Source organism: Dryobates pubescens, chromosome 24, assembly GCF_014839835.1.
Source record: "Dryobates pubescens isolate bDryPub1 chromosome 24, bDryPub1.pri, whole genome shotgun sequence".
NCBI classification, from domain to species: Eukaryota; Metazoa; Chordata; class Aves; order Piciformes; family Picidae; genus Dryobates; species Dryobates pubescens.
This window is the reverse complement of record NC_071635.1, coordinates 902,259-922,097: the sequence shown is the minus strand read 5'-3', so window position 1 is coordinate 922,097 and position 19,839 is coordinate 902,259. Positions and strand designations below refer to the sequence as shown.

At 50.9% G+C, this 19,839-nt stretch overlaps 1 protein-coding gene across 2 annotated transcripts in view; it reads right to left on the bottom strand.

Annotated features, from left to right (window-relative positions):
* NR3C2 (nuclear receptor subfamily 3 group C member 2) overlaps nt 1-16,514 on the bottom strand; it is a 189,627-nt gene extending 173,113 nt beyond the window's left edge. The window contains exons 1-2 of one of the 2 annotated variants that reach the window (XM_054172632.1): nt 16,496-16,514; nt 12,248-14,009 (exon numbers count right to left, since the gene is read on the bottom strand). In XM_054172632.1, coding sequence (XP_054028607.1) covers nt 12,248-14,007 — 1,760 coding nt within the window. In that variant the 5' untranslated portion in view covers nt 14,008-14,009; nt 16,496-16,514. Of the gene's footprint in view, nt 1-12,247; nt 14,023-16,495 lie in introns of those variants that run through there. The other variant, XM_009897018.2, reaches the window with a different exon arrangement.
* Between the last annotated feature and the right edge of the window lie 3,325 nt (nt 16,515-19,839).

Here is a 19,839-nt window from a genome sequence, read left to right as displayed (position 1 = left end):
TTCCCCTGTTTAGATAATATGTCCACCCAAAACACTCATCCTCCTCACTCCCTCCACCAAATGGGTTTAATATGAAGTGAGTTAACAGTCCTTTATCTCCTTATCTGCATGTGCAGTTTGAAGTTGTCATTACCACATATTTAATCAGTCAAAACTTTCAATGCCTAATCTCCTTTTCAGTGTCAAATCTCCCAAAACATAAATTCCAAGCAGTCTCAAGAATCAGAAAGGTTAGTTGGGAAACAAGCACAAATCAAGTGCATTGTTCCATTGCAACATTATCTTATGTCATTAGCTGGCAGCAGCCATAAAGCTCTGGACCACTTCCAATATTTACTTCCATACCCTGAGTAGAAGCTGACACATCTAACCCCCCCCCCAACTTTGTTCATCTTCCAGCTATTTTATATGGATTCAGATTAAAACAAGGACTTAAAAATCCTAATTGCATCAATTGGAATGGTTCCATTTTGCCAGCGTGTATCTGAAGGGAGAGTTACGGTAAAGCCACAGAGGGTTTGCAGAGCCCATCCTGCAGCAGAGCGGCTCCTCTTGATGTGTTTCACAGCCAGGTGGTCTGTGACAAAGCTTCAGAGCAGAATTCTCACAAAGCCAGGCATATCCTGTAACTTTTTCTAGTCTTTAAGGAGTATTTATTGGCCAATGTTTGGTTTTAACTACTAACTTAAGGCCTTAGCACTCAAAAACTGAATGAACGAGCAAATCTAAACCAGAAATAACAAAACCAAAACACTGTGCATCCTAAACCCAAGCAAAGAGGTTGCCAGCTGGGGGCAAACCCCCGAGAAACAGGGGAAGAGGACATCCACTGCAGCATCCCATCAGGGCATCCTGTCCTTTCTCTGCTGGGCTTGGGGTGCACAGAGAGCTGCAGAAGCCCCCACCACACACAGCTGCAGAAAGGAGGTTAACCTCCTAAACCTATGGACACAAACCTCCCAAAGGACTGCACCCAGCTCTGGGACAAGACTTCTTGCTGCTTATGGGAAGTGAGGCCTGCAACGCTGCAGAAGTGTGTGCCCCTTGCCTGGTGATGTGTGTTTGCTTTCTACTAGAGAATACAAACCAAAAGTGTTTTGATGAACGCAGAAGGGACCTTGGTCTGCCTCGATCCTAGAAATTACAGACCTAGCACTTCATTCTCTTCAAATCTGCCTCTCTCATTTTTCTTGGAAGTTTTCACATATCCCAGCATCAACATCTCTGCAAGGTTTTTATTGGGTTGTTTAGTTTAGGGTTTTTTTCCAATCTACCCAAATGAGTTTGGGAGTTAACGAACTCAGATCCAGCAAAACAGATCCGAAGCTGCCATTAGAGGAAGAGCTCTCTAGCTGCTCTTCCCATACTGCACTCTCTAGCACAAATTTAATTTAGTTTAAAATAATGAAGCTGACAGCTCAGATAGTCTGCCTGGAAACAGTGCAAATTTCCCACCCACCTTCATTTGCAAGGTCCCTGGCACTCCAGGCTTCAAAAATGCTGAAGTGCATGACAGGTTTCCAGAGACGAGCCTTCAGCAGTGCGAGAAGCCAGCGCCCCGACCTTTTGGAGCAGCTCATGTTTGAACTCAAGGCCTTCTGAGAGAAAAACAAAGGTTGCTGTCTCGATGCCTTGATCTTAAGGCAGGCTTCCAGAAACAATCCCTTTCTTGCTAGCAGTCTGAGGGCAGTGCCATGAAGCTTGACTAGGAGACCAGGTCCCAGCTCCAGCCTCGCTTCAGCTGGTTTTGGCTGGGGAGTACAGTGAGCCACCTGCCAAAGAGCCCCCTCCCCACTCTCCTCCCTGCAGCAGGGCTAACGAGGAGCTGAAGATACAATCAGGATTGATTGATCAGGGTGAGACGCTGCCAGAGTAAACCGAGGCTCGCCGGTTGCGACACCAAAGGGCTGGGAGAGCACAGGTCCCGGCGAGGACACCAGGGTGACGCAGTCACACCGGCACAGCCACCTTGCGCAAGCTGCTGGGGAGGCACAGCCACAGACAGCTGCAGCCCCTTCCAGCAACTGCCACGCAGCAGCTGCCCCCCTTCCTGCATGGCCCCAGTCTGCCACCAAGAACCAAAGCATCAGCTCAAAACTTCTGTAGGCAGTGTTCTAATCTCCTTGGGGGACCACCAAGCCACGGCTGGGACAGTTCCCATGCACCCTCCATCCCAGCTCCCCAGGACAGGAGCAGAAGAGCTGATGATCAAAAGAAATTACATGACCAGAGGGTTGGAGAACCTCCCCTATGGGGACAAGCTGAGAAGAGTTGGGGCTGTTCAGCCTGGAGAAGAGAAGGCTGCAGGGACACCTTAGAGCAGCCTGCCAGTACCTGAAGGGGGCTGGAGGAGAGCTGAGGAGGGACTTTGGACAAGGGCTCGTAGGACATGAGGGAATGGACTGAAGCTTGAAGGCAGATTTAGACTGCATATTAGGAAGCAATTCTTGACAGTGAGGGTGGTGAGACACTGGGACAGGTTGCCCAGGGAGGCTGTGGATGCCCACTCCCTGGAAGTGTTCAAGGCCAGGCTGGATGAGGCCCTGAGCAAGCTGGGCTGGTGGGAGGTGTCCCTGCCCATGGCAGGGGGTTGGAACTGGATGAGCTTTAAGGCCCCTTCCAACCCAACCCATTCTGCGAATCCATGAACAGGTTTTGCACGTCATGTTAGCACAACGGGGCGGTCACAAAACCATGGCCCACAATGCAAGCAGGACCCTGGAGCTGAGCAGCTGGGTCAGCCACAAATCTCAGCCAGGACAAACATAGCTACGTCTTGCCCAACGCTGACCTGTGATTAAAAACTCTCAGACTGCTGACAGATTGTGCTGCCCAAAATACAGCTTGGGTTTGTAGACTTGAGATTGAATAAGAACCTGAGATGGTCTGAAATGGGGTTGGACTCAATTATCTTCAGAGGTGCCTTCCAGCCCCTACCATTCTATGAGTCTATGGTCACCCCCCCAAAAAAACCCCTGGAAGTCAGATATTCTCTCAAATCCAGAAGATTCAAAGCAACACTCCTGAAGATGGCAGATATTTTTTCTCTCTTTCTTTTCCCCCAATTGCTAAGGAGCTGGTTTATAAAGCCACCACTTTTAGAAACCTGAGACAGCACCACTCAGCAGCAGGCAAGGAAAGAAAAACAAAACAGAAGAGATTTGTGTGTTCAGCCTGAATTTCAGCCTGAAAACTCATTCAAGAAGTCCCTTCTCCAGTCACAAGTACTAAGTATTGTTTAGAAGAGAGAATGGAAATGAGTCAAGTGATACAAAACCTGTCAGAAACATCCAGCAATTAGTCTGAAACTTGCTTTTTAACCTCAGGGCTATAACTCTTTGATCTATTACTAATTATCACTAGCCACAATCAGCAGTGTACCCATGCCTCTCAGGAGAGCATTCAAATTCTTATAAGCCATCTTAGATATCATCCACAAATACTTGGTCCTCCTTCTGCTCAGAGGTCCCAACCAAAGTTTACTCTCTTTTTTTATCAGGAAGCACTTTTATATAATAACCTTAAGCTACCCCACCTCTAAATAGGAAATTTAAACTATCAGTTTAAATCTGAACTATGACATTTAAACTATCAACTGATTGGGTGGGAGGTGTCCCTGCCCACGGCAGGGGGGGTTGGAAGCAGATGATCCTTGAGGTCCCTCCCATCCCTGACACTTCCATGATTTGTTCATGGAGCAAACACACAGCTTACAGGTTCACAGGAATTTCCTTTAGCATCCAGCTAACAACACACTCATGTAAATGCAAGAGCTTAAGGTAAAGAAATCAAATTCCAAAGTGATTTTCTTGTGACCCACCACCAGTGTGGGAACTTCTGCCGTGGCACAGCTCCGTACTGCAACAGTGCCTTGCAAAAATACTTGGTTCACACTCTGAACAGACACAACCTTTGAAGAACCCACAGCCATCCACAGCACGGTTTTGGTTCTCTCTTGGTGCTTTGGGGAGTTTGGGGGCGGGGGTGGTGTTTTAAATCCTTTAGCACTGATGTCAGTAAACCAGAGAGAGACAACCATTCAGCTCACATCCTTTCAGAAGCTCTGGGAAACCTGAGCTGCAAAACGAAACCCAAACAAAGTCAGTTTCCCATTTCAAGAGTTTGTCTGAAAGCTTGTCCTGAAAGCAGATCAACTCCGCAGGTTTTGTAAACTCTGGGGTTCCTGAACAAGGAGATGAATATGACTAAGGATGCACATGCAGAAGGGACTGCCTCCTCCCACTCACACACAGCCCAGCCTGGAGCTGAGCTGCTCCCACTGCTCTTACCAGCAGTGGTACTGGAGCAAGCTATATTGGGAGCCACTGGCGTGGACAAACAGAGCCTTCCTCACCTATAATCCCCTGCCCTGCAGTCTAAATCAGACTTTGCCTCTTTCCAAGGTCAGCCTGTCTCCTCCAGCAGCAAAACCAGCGCGGTTCCAGCAGGAGAGGGTTTTGGTGAGGGCCCAAGAGACGGTGACCTTCTGCTGCAGCTTACACCAGTAGGGCAGTAAGCAGTCAAACCATGCCATGGTCTATTTAGGGTGCATTCAAACGTGCCCAGGAATGCTGCAAGGACTTGGACAACTGCACACAATGGAAACACCCCTGTTTTTCTCTCCATGGATCTCTCACTCAGAGGAGACTGCAGCTGAAGTAATTCATATGCTGAACACCAAGCACTGTGTAGCAACCAGCTGCATGTGAAAACTGATAAAAGTACTAAACTTAGATGTATTTAATACCTGCTTTTCACACACTCTTTTTTAGTTTCCTCTTTAGACCATTTTTATCACTCTTACACAGCCAGATTTTAAGACACATTTGCCAGAGAACAAGTTATGGTTTTATATTCCTCCAGAACCATGCTATTTTCTGACCTCTGGAAGCTTCAATGTGAACTCACAGCACTCCACTGTTCTCCCCAGAAGTTTTGGTTGAAATCAGCCCAATATTCACTCCAGCTCCTACAGCTCTGTTCAAAGCCTCGATAAATACAGTTAAAAACCAAAAACTGCCTTTTAAAAACATACCCTGAAAATACAAGCACCAAGTGAGCAATGGGATCTATTTAAAGATGTCCCTGCTTATTGCAGGGGGGCTGCACTGGGTGACCTTTAAAGGTCCCTTCCAAGCCCAAGCATCCTATGATTCTATGAGACTAAGGCTCAACAACACACTATCTTTTATAACAGAAACATGAGCTTAGGATGTTTCACAGCCTCCTTTCCCCCTCTGTCGCTTCAGCTCGCTCTCCTGTCCACATCACACCACTCTGCTCACCAAGCTGCACTGACCTGTTGGTTTTCAGAACTTCAGAGTGAACTGGATCAGGAACCCGAGGTGGCTTCCACACACAACACACCCAAACAAAGGGCAAGTATCAGAGTGAGACCAGAGAGTTCATGGCCCAACAGTGTATTCTGCACTGCAAACAATGCATTGTTCAGCTACAAACAGTGCCCAAAAGCAACCACTGCTCAAGCCTGGGTTCAGCAAAGCACCAAGACTCATCTAGCAAACCGACTCAGATGAGCAGAGCACTTCACAGGTGGTTTGAGTTCCATCAATGCTTAGTGTTGGCTGAGTTGGACAGGTCGTTGAAGCACAACTTACCGATTTACTCCCTCTGCAGACAACAGGAGTACTACACCAGTAGTGACACTGCTGCAGCAAGCCCTGGACATGCCTCCCTGCATCACTGCAACACACATCACATAAACTGGGGTGTTTTGGTGTTCAAGAACTGTAGACATGGCACTTTGGGACATGGCTAAATGGCCATGGTGATGTTAGGTCAACATTTGGACCTGATGATCTTCAGGGTCTTTTCCAACCTGAACAATTCTATGATTCTATGAAAATGCCCCAGGAACACTTTCATACAGTACATTATTTCAGACACCTGAGCCTTCCAGTCCTCATGGAAATGGACCAAGCCATGCTGCTGGAATATGGAGAACCAAAACCCCCTCTGCCTGTCAACATCTGTGCACAATGGCTGGAAAAGGGCAGATTTAGACCGGAGATTAAGAAGGAGTTCTTGAGAGTGAGGGTGGTGAGACACTGGCACAGGTTGCCCAGGGAGGCTGTGGATGCCCTCTCCCTGCAGGTGTTCAAGGCCGGGTTGGAGGAGGCCTGGAGCAACCTGGGCACAGCAGGGAAGCTAGAACTAGATGATCCTTAAGCTCCCTTCCAACCCAAACCATTCTATGATTCTATGATCTCACCCTCACCTTTTGCAGAAAACCATAAAAAGAAAATATCAGAGTCAGATTCTGTATCACCAAACACCAAATAAATGCCAGAAAATAATTATTAACTGTTATCAGAATAAACTATGGCAAAGTGACTTCCAACAGCCCAGCACTGCAAAGTTCAGTGGCACCGACTGGCAATAAAATGTCCTAGCAGTACATAAAATTGCCCCCACAGAGAAAGAAACAAACAAGCCCTGGATACTGACACATGGATTGACAGCAGCCATCTTATTGCCTCACATTTGGAAGATCTACCTAGTTATGGAACACAACTTTTCAGCTGGATGGACTTCCCCCTGCCATAGCACAGGAGTCACAGAATCGCTTCATCTGGAAAAGACCGTGGAGTCCAACCATCAGCTGAGGCAACTGATGTGGATCATTTTAAGGGACAATCACCAGCAGTCCCATTTTCAAAAGTTACTGTATGCAGACTTTGAACTTCTCAATGGACAAAAGAGTAGATCAAAACAAAGGAGCACCCTTGGCAGCCGAACTCCAAAGCAAGCTGTACAAGGCCATCAAATGCACGTTGGTGTGCTAAGGAGACATCATGGTCACATTCTGGTCTGACACAGACTCCTAACTTCTCTAGCCATGCACACCTAGAGGTCCCTGGTTATACCCAGAGCTCTTAAAAATGACACCAAATTATACCAGGACTTCCAAACCCATGTAATACTCTTCAAACCAAAATGAAGAAAAACACAGATTTAAGGTCTACAGTCCACGATGGGAAAGAATTGTTGGCCAGAGAAAAGTTAGCACAGTAAATCTATGGGAAGCTAAAGGGGAAAGCAGTCCTACCAAGCACAGTCCTGCCAAGCACAGTCCTACCAAGCACAGTCCTGACAATCACAGTCCTACCAAGCACAGTCCTGCCGAGCACAGTCCTACCAAGCACAGTCCTGCCAAGCACAGTCCTACCAAGCACAGTCCTGCCAAGCACAGTCCTACCAAGCACAGTCCTGACAATCACAGTCCTACCAAGCACAGTCCTACCAAGCACAGTCCTGCCAAGCACAGTCCTACCAAGCACAGTCCTACCAAGCAGTCCTACCAAGCACAGTCCTGCCAAGCACAGTCCTGACAAGCACAGTCCTGACAAGCACAGTCCTACCAAGCACAGTCCTACCAAGCACAGTCCCGCCAAGCACAGTCCCGCCAAGCACAGTCCTGCCAAGCACAGTCTTGCCAAGCACAGTCCTGCCAAGCACAGTCCTACCAAGCACAGTCCTGACAATCACAGTCCTGCCGAGCACAGTCCTGCCAAGCACAGTCCTACCAAGCACAGTCCTGCCAAGCACAGTCCTACCAAGCACAGTCCTGACAATCACAGTCCTGCCAAGCACAGTCCTGCCAAGCACAGTCCTGTCAAGCACAGTCCTACCAAGCACAGTCCTGACAAGCACAGTCCTGCCAAGCACAGTCCTACCAAGCACAGTCCTGCCAAGCACAGTCCTGCCAAGCACAGTCCTGCCAAGCACAGGGAACACTTTAACAGCACAGTCCATGGGCTTCCTTCATGTAAAGCCCATCAGCACACAGAGGTCAAGGCCATTCATAAATTCTAAAAATAATATTTACCAGACCTTTATCTCTCTGGAAGGTGTAATTCTGGTCAGTGACTATTCTAGATAATATTTAACATAAAAGTTTATTTACAAAAATAGCTGCACTAGCCAGGAATCAGATTTGAAGCTGGATCACCTCCCCGAGGCACTAAAGGGTGCACGTAAAGGAAGAGCCAGGTTGTTGGGTTGGGTGAAGGGGTTGAGGGGGCTGCTACAAGTAAACTCTAGGGGGAAAAACCTGCTGATGCATGTGAATGGCTCCCAAACAGACAGCTCTAAGCTCCTAAAACACTACCAGTGTTTGATCAAAGATCTGACCATAACCCCTAGGAAGCCAATGAAAGTCCTTAAGTCCTTTCAACAGACATCAATTAGATGTTAAAACACCAAACTGTTTGGAAGAGAAATCTCTTTGTCTGCAACAGCTGAAACAGAATTATTGATAAATTATGCAATGTATGCTAAAATAGTAGGAAAAAATTCATCCCAACACATCAAACTTTGTGAACTCATCCCACGCCGGATGCCACCACCGGGAGTGCCAGGAAGGAGCTCCGGTAGGAGCATTGGCCCTGTGTTCCCAGCATCGCTGCTGAGGGAAGCGAGTATGGATGTGCACATACATGAGTTAATATGGAAATCAGAGGGAAAAGGCACATTTGCAGAAGCTTTAGGTAAGAGCTAACACAGCAGAAAGGTCATCCTCCTCAGTTTTTACTGTTGTTTCAAGCAACCATGACATTTTCCCAGGCCATTTTGGAAACTGCATAATTGGCACAGGCTCAGGCTGGGACCCAGATTCAGATGAGCAATCACCTCAAAGTGAAACCTTCTCTGGATTCTTGCTGCAGGTTTTCATCCGTGATGTCACACAATCACATCTGCTTTCTTTTTCAAGCCCACTTTGCTATTGTTTAGTTTCCAAGCCATTATTTCTTAGAAATGTCACTCGTGGAGGGGAGATCTAAGCACGCAGACAGACAGGTATGATTCACCCTCTATTAAAAACACAACATGTAAAAACCTTTCAAAGACAAGTTCTGCCTGCACACTAGCAGAAGAAAAGGGTTTAAAATGGAGCAAGAGAACTTGGTTTTTCTTAGCAGTTCTTACTCCCCAAACACCCCAAGCTGCAATGTTACAAAGAAAGTTACCACCAGCTAATTAAAAGAGAATCTTAACTGTGGACATCTAATAAAAGTAACTGGAGGAGAAAAAGAGAAATGTTCTAGCTGACAGAGGCTACCTGGCACAGCCAATGTGGTAACAAGGCACTTTAAACCCCTAACCTATGTTTATTAGGCACTATCAGCAATAATTAGGAAAAGTGATACCCCAATAGCATTATTTTAATTATTTTTAACAGTAATATTCTAAAGATTCATTTGCAATCTGGAGGCTTCTCCAACCCTGGTCACCAACTCCTTTACATCATGTAAGCTGCAAGCCAGAGCAGTCTAAAGACGGTAGAAAGCCAAGGTTCAGAAAATCATGCTGCCAAAAGAAGGCAGAGCGCCATGCAGACTGCTTCTCCCCTTCATCTAAAGTCTTTGCTCATGAAAGCTTGTAAGCTAAGTACACCTGAAAAAAAAAGAGATAAAGACTTAGACTAGCAGAAACTCTGAAGGATGGCAGCTTCCAAAGGGTTAACAATCTCTCTAGAAGTTTGCAAGATGTTTTGCTTTCCTTGGTTGACACTCGAGGGAAAAAGCCTGACTGGAAGTATCTGGTTTGGATCTGGAGTGCAGAGGTGCCACGCTGCAGCTCTGACAAGATGAAGGAAGAAAGACTCTGCTGTCCCCATCCCATGCTGGCTTGGGGCAGCTGGAAGCCCCCTGGGGATGCTGGGTCTGACACAGTTCTGAACCAGGTGTGTTTGACTGCAATGCTCCGGAGCACTGGCAAGCTGCTCGGTGATCCCCTCCGTTCTAGCTGCAACATGGCACGGAAAATAAAAGATCAATTGGAGGTTCATTTCCTAGAGTGAGCTTCTACTAGTCTGACATCCTGTGTTGAGCCTTTACGACCTGTCTCACCAACAGGCACCTGTGCCTTCAAATCTGAACTGCTACAGTAACCTCTACTTGCATTTGCCTTGAAACCCGGCAGGGCTCTGTACCTGTTAGCATCAAGCCACTGCCAAACAGAGTAAGAGCAACATTTAGTTAAACAATGGGTCTGAGTTCAGAGATCTGAAGTGATGACACATGCCCTAGTCTGAACTATAGATCAGGATGCCTGAAGTGTTGCAACCCTACAGCTCTCCCTCCCTTGAACAGAGCTCCACACAGGCAGTAACGGCTCTGAGCACTGAAACCTTAAGGATTTCAATCCTGCAAAGCACCAGCTGCACTCACCTGCATATCCTGCTGAGGTACCAGCTTGGAGAACAAGGAGAAGTCTATCCTGTCTGTGCCACCATCAGGCCTGATGGCATAGATTATCCATGCAAATGGATGAGGTAAACAGATGAGCAGCACTACCATGCACTAACATCGGAAGACTCCCACCAAAGCCTTAAGAGAAAGTGTCACTCAAAACGCACTACTGGTGATAGCCATGCTCCTACCAGCATGTCCTTGTTTACTGTGCCTGCAGTGGATGACAACCTTGACTCAGCACAAGCAGCACTTAATCACCCAAGAGCTCTCACGGCTGGCAGGAGGTACTTGCCCAAGCAGTAGTGCTCAACCACAAAGGCAGTAAAATATTTGGTCTTGATTTTCAGGCATCCCATCAGCCTTCTGGCAAACCTTTCTCACTACATAAATAATGCAATTTATGAATTCTGATGAGGTAAAGTAACTAGAAAATGGCAACTTTGTCTTCCCTGACCCAAGAAAGCCAAGCCTAGGTGGTGACAAATACCCATCTACGAGCAAAGCTCAGCGTGAAGGTGGGATAAAGGCCTTACAAGCTGAGAAAGTTCTGTTTAAAAATGGATTCTTTAGGGACTATATTTGAAATGGCCAAAGAAGAAGCTGAGTATGGCTTGTGAAATGGTAAGGAGATTGGAGAGGTATTAAACAGATCTGAGAACAACACAAAGCACAGGGTTGAAAGACCTGTAAAGGTCTTCTGGTCCAACATCCCTGCAGTAAGCAGGGACATCCCCAACCACATCAGGCTGCTCAGAGCCCCACCAAGCCTGACCCTGAATGTCTCCAGGGATGGGACCTCCACTACCTCCCTGGGCAACCTGCTCCAGTGTTCTACCACCCCTGCAGTAAAGAACTTCTTCCTGATGTCAAATCTAAGTCTACCCTGCTCTAGTTTCAAACCACTGAACAACATGTTAGTAATTAAAGTCCTTTTTCCCCTGTTTTGCCTCCTCCAGAGCAGCATGGTCCCATGCATTATGCTTCTCACAGCAACACTGTTGTTTCAGAAGGATCTGCAGCACACGAGCATGGAGACCACTACACATCCCTACTCCAAGAGTAGGGCAGGCATTTCACTCAGTGCATCTCATGAGGAGAAGACTTGAGCAAGGTAAGTGCAAGTTCTGCTCCCTTTCTGCTGAGCTTTAGCACAAACCCAGAGCGAGCCTGTTCGACATATGAGGAGGCTGTGCAATACTCCAACTGCTGTCAGATGCCCTTCATAACTTCTAATACTGACCACACCACTGGTTTTATGAAATCAAAGGTCCTCTCTGAGCTACAGGAACACTTCTGTGCTGAAGAACCCACCAGCCAAGAAACAAAGGCTCAAATGACACTTGCCTATATTCCCCTTCCACCAAAAGTGAGGGGATCAGCTCAGTTTATCCATTTATCCCTCTCAGATGCATCAAGTTTTAACAGCCCTCCTCCTTCTGGAGGCATTTTTCTATATATACAAACCAAATGTTCCTACAGTTAAAATACAGAAATAATACATTGCCACAGGCTTGGAAGGGTTTAGTTTTCAAACTTAACCAGTTCAAGGCCAGTGCAAACTTCTAACCACGTATCTTTAGCAGCTTCCCAACACCATGCCTTCTGTATCCTCATCTCAACATCTCAGCTGAGGCACAACACATACAAGGAGCAGCTCAGAAAGAATAACCATTATGGGACACACGAGAGCAATTTTACTAAGCTTTCATTATGGGGAAACACAACATTTATAGTAGCAAGAGCTCATAAACATACACCGGAGCTACGCTTTCCGTTCCAGTAACAACACAACGGAATATGCTCCTTTGAAGCATTAAAGCCAGCACTTGGGTTTTTTACCAAAGGCAGAGCAAAATACAGCAAGAAACCAGCAAATCTAATTGCAGGGATTCGAATCCAAACAAAGAATCAGGCAGCAGCTGGAGAAATACTGCCCTGGTCCCTCTTCTAACTCACACCTTGCTTTCTTAATGCAAGGGGAGAGTAAAACAAATCCAAATAGAAAGAACAAAAGTCATTTGCCTGCTCACCTGGACACGTTTTCTGGAATGTACTCTAGAACTGGATACCCATCGCTTCTTCTGGATGCCAACTCCGAATGGGACTTCCAGGTCTCCACTAGCGTGCTGACAGGAGGGAAGGAGCTCAGGTGCTGGAACGCCTGCTCCCGAGCAACCGGCCGCGACAACGATATCGTGCCTTGGGCACCGATCCTGTAGTGGAAGGACTGTCCACCTGAATTTACACCCACGATGGCAGAGGATGGGATACTGTTTTCTTGGTAATAGCTGCCATCCTCGGGCTCCTGTTTAATCCCCACGCGTAAGCTCGGATTTGGAAAACCGCTGCCTTCACAGCTTCCGTCAAACGAGGAAACAGGTGGTCCTAAAATCCCAGAAAGTGAGTAATAGTCTTTGTCATCCATAAAAGAAAAATAGGAGCCATCTGTAAATGGGAAAGGGTTTACTGTTTGATTCCCTTTAAAAGGGGCACCAGAACAAGGATGCTTGGCCGACTCTTGCTTCACCGGTACGGGAAAGGGGGAATCGGAGTTTATTTTGCCGCTGTCGCCGATGCAGGCGCTGCCGAAGGAACCGTCTGGCTCGGGCTTGATGAACTGAACGAGGGTCATCTGGCTGTTGTTGGAGATGGCGTTCTCCATCTCCTCCATCTTAGGAAACGTGAGCTCTTGAGCACCCTTGTCTTTTGTTTCTGGACTGGGAACGGTCTCTTGGCTTCTGCTGGGTCCCGCCGGCGTGCCGGCAGTTGGGAATCCTAGGGAGTTGTTTGCGGGGCTACAGATGGACGATCCCACAGTGCTGACCGCTGGGCTAGAACGAGTGGACCTGTTGTTGGCATTGGAAGGGCTAGCAATGGAGCTCCTCGAGTTCAGGTTTGCAGGGCTGGAGACAGAAGATCGCATGGTGATGTTGCTGGGGCTCGAGACAGGAGACTTCACGCTGCAGTGGCTGGGAGGGCTGGAAATCGGCGACTTCATGCTACTGATAGGGCTAGAAAGAGGAGACCCCACGCTGCTGACGTGCGCGGGGCTGTGCAACATGGAGCCCCGGGTCTCAACGTTGGGAGAGCGTGACAGAGGGGTTCCCTGGCCGAGGGGGCTGTGCACGGCAAAGCTCCCAAAGTTAGCAGTAGTTGAGGATACAGAGTTAACCCCCGCGGGGCTGCAGACGGAGGAGGCCATGCTCTGAGGGCTGCAGCCCGAGGGGCTCTTCTCTTGACACACGATAGGGCTTTTGACCACAGCCTGCATAGCACCACCGTTCACAGCGCTCCCGGAGTCTGACATCAGGGACCTCAAGGGCCTGCTGGCGCTGTGGAGGGGAGAAGAGCAATGGCCGTTCTCCTTGTAGAGCTTCACCAGCTGCTCCACGTTCTGGTAGATCTTTCCCGGGCTGCCCTGGTTCTGCTGCTCGTAGGGGTAATCGGCATCTCGTATGGAGTCCATGTACAAACCCATGGACTCGGCCACCGTGGCCGACAGCTCCTTCGACTCGCTCTCGGTTTTGATGTCGGAGGGCAGAAGGCCAGGCTGAGAGCTGTCTTGCTGCAGGCAGGAGAGCAGCTCAGGTTTTTCTTTGCTGTTTCCTTGAGCGTTGCTGTTGGGGAAAGCGCCGGCAGCGCAGCTTACGTTCACGATCTCCATATAGTTACTGTCATCGGCCTGCTCTCCAGCACCTATGGAAGAATACTCCACAGACTGAGAAACTTGACCCCACCGTCTCTCCATATCTAAGCCTTCTGGGTAGCTGTGGTATCCTTTTGTCTCCATAACTAGCAAAGACATACACAAAAAAGTAAAGTTAATAAATGAGAGGACAGTGTGACTTCCAAAGGAAATGTCTCAATTTCCTAAGGAAACAAGGCGTATCCGCTCACTCTGTCTATCCTCCTCTCTGCCTGCCTGCCAGTCCCAGTTCCCTGCCCCATCCATCATCTCTCAACCATTTGTCCAATTTCAATCAAAGCCAGGCAAAAGGTCTCATGGGTATGACAGCCCTGAAGGTTCTGAGAGACAATGGCTCAGCAGTCAGAGAAGCCCCAAATTCCTGCTCCCCGCCCTGCCCCCGAAGGAACGGGCTCAGCAGCCTCAGCACAACAAACGCCCACTCCTGCTGGCCACAGCCCATGGCCCGTGCCAGCAGCACCGCGGCTGCCCCTCACCCAGGGGCCATGAAGGAAAAAGGGAGCGGGGTAGAAGGAAGGAGGGGAACCAAAAAGGTCTTGAAAGGAGGACACATCAGTGACAGGCAGGACATAAGCCCTGTGGAAATTGCTCATCACAGCTCTGCTCCTCCAAGAACCTTCCACTGCCATACTATGGGAACGGCAAAGAAGTGAGGCTGGTATGCTGAGCGAGCTCCTTGTCGCCCTCCAGAATAACACGAGACGCTTTAAAAGGCAGCAACAGTTCTGAGGGGCCAGGAGCTGACTTACCCCTTCCCATCTTACACAACCTGCTTCTATGGCCACCCAAGGGGACACAAAGGAAGGGCTGAGTGGGGACAGAAGCAGTGCAGAAGTTGAATGGGAAACATTCCTGCTGCAGAAGGAAGGGGATCAGATTAGGCAGGGATATGTGGCAGTGAGATGGATCTGCAACCCCCCCGTGGCAGCCAGCAAGAGCAATATACAAAGAGAAGGAAACTTTGCTCTCAAACAGACCCCAAAACCCCTCTGCCATCTCCCATGCCACTCTCTCGAGGCATGACCTGGCCTCCATTATCCTGAAAATCAGACAGAAGTAACAGGCAGAGGCTAGGTTATGGTTGGACTTGATGATCTCAGGGTCTTTTCCAACCAGGTGATTCTATCATTCTGTGAACAACGATTCCAAAGGGGTTGGCTCCTAGTGCCGTTGGAACTGCAGAAACTCAAGTGCCAATAGTTACTATGCCAATACCACGCCAATATTTTTTCCCTTCCAGAGCATATTAATTTTTCAATATTCAGTGTTTAATCCCTTTACTTAACACAAATTAGAAACCACTACTTTAATCAAAACTAGAAAAACAAAAACCCAAGCCCCAGCATACCAAATCAAACTTTAAATTAATGACTCAAATACTTCTTTGCCCTTATTTCGAACCATGGCCCTAAGCACATTCCCCTCAAGCACAGACTTTATTGGAACATCATCATGAGGAACAAATCACATTCCTATGGTCTAAAAATGTCCAGCCAGAAGTGCCTGCCTTCCCCCAAAGTCACTCCCAGCTAATCACCTACCCCTGATTTCAGTGCTGAGCAAGCCTAATTCCCAGGGAAATCAGCTGCAAACTGCAAGTGACCAGCATTTGGTTAAAAACAGGCAACTTAGAAGGCTTGGAAATCAGGATGCCAGTGGATCTGAACCCTCAGGACCACCACTGCCTGCCAGGAAACCCCAGTCAGAGGTCCTAGCATCAGGCTGGTGCACGAGAGCTGCGGGGACCTCTCCCACAGCACTAAATTTCCAATGTTATACATAATCAATAGGCCACCAGGCTTCAAAACTTCAGCAAATGCAAATCTGGGGCACACGAAGGGGAAAAATAAATACGTAAATAAATAAATGGAAATGCCCTGGTCCTGCACTCGCAGAGAGAGAGAGGAGAGAGAGAGGCACTGTCTGGTAAATATATCCGGGAGGATCAAAAAACAGCAGAGAGATTATTTGTGGCCTGATACAAGCTGGGTTTAAAATGACAGATATAAACTAGTATGAATGCAGCAGCAAAGGGATTTTATTGGGGGGTGGGGAGGGAGTACTGGTTTCTGTCACTCCCAAGTGCCTCGATGGATACTGGAAGGGAATAATCATCTCACACGCTGCTGCTATCAGGAGGGTTTGGGATTGTTCTTCCCAGCAGAACTTATTAGAACTTGACGAGGTTGTTTATCCAGGATATCTACACTTCACCTCCAGCACAGACATTCCCTTTTACTAACTCCCACTAAGTGAACTCGGGCTCAAACATCCACAGACCACAACAGAAGCTGAACTGTGTTCTTTATCGGTACCCAGACCACCTACTGAGGGTCCAGAGCTGATGCTGTGCAGAAGGAAGCTTCTATCACAAGCACAGCAGCTCTTCCAGACACTGGTCCCCATTCTCCCCGGGAAGCACTGGGATGCTGCAAGTTGTATACTTCACCCCCAAACAAATCAACAAACGCAGCCCTCCGCAGTGCAAGCCTCCGACCAGTCAGGCAGGAAACCATTCCCACAGCAAGTCACAGAAAAAAGAGCTTAAAAAAAAGAAATGATGAAATGGTACCTGGGATCCCTGCAACCAAAAGGTCACCCAGAGATGGGAAAACCAGAGGTAAATCCAGGTTCATGGAGCTAAGCCCAAGGCTCACAAGACGACCCCCCACCCCCCCACCCACACACTTTCTGGCTTTGCAGGGCTTGCAAATGAATATTCCCTAAGTTGCTCTGCCTGTGAACCGCTGCGCTGACGGAAAACTGCCCTGGAGACTGCAGTTCCACCAGCAAAGACGGCTTGGGGTTTGCCCCCCCTTTTCTGCAGGGCAGGGACGGGTCAGCTGGCAGCAGGGGCACAGCTGGCAGCAGAGGCATGGCTGTGAGAAGGGGCGGGTTGGCTGGAGGCAGGGGTACAGCTGGCAGCAGGGCCAGGTCAGCTGGTGGCAGGGGCACAGCTGGCAGCAGAGGCAGGTCGGCAGGCGGCAAGGGCAGGTTGGCTGGTGGCAGGGGGGCAGCAGGGGCAGGTCGGGGGACAGCAGGGGCATGACTGGTAGAAGAGGCAGGTCGGCTGGTGGCAGGGTCATGGCTAGCAGTGGGGGCACAGCTGGCAGCAGAGGCAGGTCGACAGGCAGCAGGGGCAGGTCGGCTGGTGGCAGGAGGGCAGTTGGGGCAGGCAACGAACATGGTTGGCAAAAGGGGCAGGTCGGCGGGCAGCAGGGGCACGGCGGGCAGCAGGGGAAGGTCAGCCGCCGGTGCTGGCAGCGGAGTTACCACCACCCCCGGCACCGCCGGCCGCAGCCCCCAAGCGCCGAGCGCGGTCAGTGTCTGGGGGGGTCTAGTCCCTCCGTGCTCGCGCACACACGCGTGTCACGAACCGCGCAGCAGCGCGCAGGCGGACTCCCCTGCCTGCCCTACGCGATGTGGAGCATCACCGCAGCTCCCGGGCAAAAAGCACCGCTTTGCGCCCCTAATTCCAGACACACAGCCCCCCCAACTCCGCTTTCCCGGAGCTACAATCCGGTTTGTCACGCGTAGGGGAACCCAGTGGAGCCATGGAAGTCCCTCCCCGGTCGAGGCCGAGTGTCGTCCCGGAGGTGGGTCACCATCCTGAAAGCCCAAACCCCCTTTCGCCCGAGCCTCCCCCCATCTCAAGCGATGCAAAAAGCGCTTTATTTCCGCGCAAACTCTGCTCCCCACACCGGAGAGTCTCTAGTTCATCGCGGCACAAACAGAGGGCACCGGGAAGGGTACACCCCAACCCCTCCCACCACGGTCCCCACTTCCTTGGATGCGGGTCAGGGGAAAGAGAGACGCGATACGCCCCCGACCCCATCCCCGCGGTACCTGTTGCGGTGGGGCGCGTCCCCAAGCCCCCGCCGGCGCGGAGCGGTGCGGAGCTGTGCGGAGTGGCGCGGAGGGGCGGCGATCACCCACCCCTACCCCCCCAAACGCGCGCACACACACCCCCTCCCCCGCCCGCCCGAGGCGAGCTGCGGCCGCGCCGCGCCGCCCGGTGACACGGAGCGGCACCCGGGGAGGGGACGGGAAAAGGTGCCAAGTCCTTTAAAAACATGTCACATGCCCAGATAAAGTTCAAGTTTACGTCCCGGCCGCCGCCCGCCCCCATTGGCTGGCGGGCCGCGGAGAGCCGCGCGGCCGGGGCCAAGCCGCCACCCCATTGGCTGCGCCGCGCTGTCACTCACACGCCGGGCGACATGACTGATACAAAGTTGCTGCGACACAGGCTGCAAAACGCATCCCCTTAAAGCCGCAGCCGCCGCGGCCGCGCGGCCCCGCACACCGCCGCGCAGGCACCCCCCCGCCACACGCCGCGGGCCTCACCTGCCGCCCAGACCGCAGGTGCCCCCGTTCCGCCCAGCCGGAGATGGGTTGCGGGGCGGCCAGGCCAGGCCAGGCCTCCCCGCACCCCACCCCGCGCGCACACACACCCCCCGCGGGCAGGTGAAGGTGCGCGAGGCGCGGCCGCCCCCGCCCGGTGTCCGCACCGCGCAGCGCCGGCGGCAGGGCCGGGCATCGCCTCTCTGCCGGTCCCGGGATTTCCGCCTTTCAGCGGTGTATATGTGTATACAGACGGTACCGGTGCAGCGGTGATTTAACCGAGAATTAAACTAAAATGCATAATTATCTTATTATTGCTGTTATTATTATTATTATTATTATTATTATTATTATTATTATTATTATTATTATTATTATTATTATTTTAAAAGAGAAGAAGAAAAAAAACCAACAACGGAGGGGCAGCGGATCACGGTAGGGTTTCAAGGACTCGTCCTCCGGCAGCCGCGCATCCCACCGGGAGCCCCCGCCCGCTGCTTCCCCCCGACCCAGGGAAAGCGACACGGGCCGCTGGCCGTGTGCCCCCCTCGGTGCCTCCCCCCGGACCCGCGTCCCGGCGGCTGGAATACCCTTTTCCCAGGAAAGCCAAGGAAGAAAAAATAAAAAAGCCGCCGAGCAAACTTTGAGGCGATGCGCTTCCAACTCGCTCCCTGAATAACGCCCCCAGCCCCCGCTGACGCACGCTCCCGAACGGCTCCGGCCCCACTCCGAGCCCCGCTCCCGGCCCAGACCCCCCCAGGTGCACCCCCGGGGACATCCCCGCAGGGTGACAGAGGTGCCCCTGGCAGCGGGGGGGGACGGGGGGGGGGTGAGCTCGTCGTGGAGCGGCAGCACCGTGCATCGCGCTGAGGGCATCGCGCACCTTGGCCCCAAATCGGGGCGCACGCACGAAGGCGGAGATCCCGCGACTGCTCCGCGGAGCAGGGGGCTGTGTTCGCTAGTCGCAGCCAAGCGCAAAACATCCCCTGGATAATTTTTTTTTTTTTTTGGGGGGGGGGGTGTCACGTGCTCCTCTCATTTTCAATATTCTGCCAAATATCGACCCGCACTCGCGGCCGGGGAGGAGGCGGCGGCTGCACGACCCGCGGAGCAACCACCGCGCCTTCCCGCGATGCTGGCGCGGTTGCGACCGAGCAATGGACGTGTCCTTCCCGCGAAGTTTTCACTGATGGGGACGGGACTGGCCGTGACCTGGATACGCCTGCTGTGGCGTAGCCCCTCAACCACCCCCCCCGCTCCGCGCCGCTCCGCGCAAGTATCCGCGCTACACTCACCTCTCCCCTACGACATGGTGGAGCAGCGGGAGGTTGAGGAGGAGGAGGCACGGCCCCCAGCTACTGCCAGCAAACCATCCGAGAGCCCGCACCACCACCGAAAGAGGGGGGGAAAAAAAAAAAGCAAAACAAAAAAAAAAAAAAGAGGGAAAAAAAAAAAAGGGCAAAAAGTGCGCGGAGGAAAGGCCGGGAGCGGGGCCGGGCAGGGGGTTGCCGGCGGTGGGGCGTGCGGACACGGGGCTGCGGCAGGCAGCGGCGGCGGGGTGCCCGCGGCTCGGCG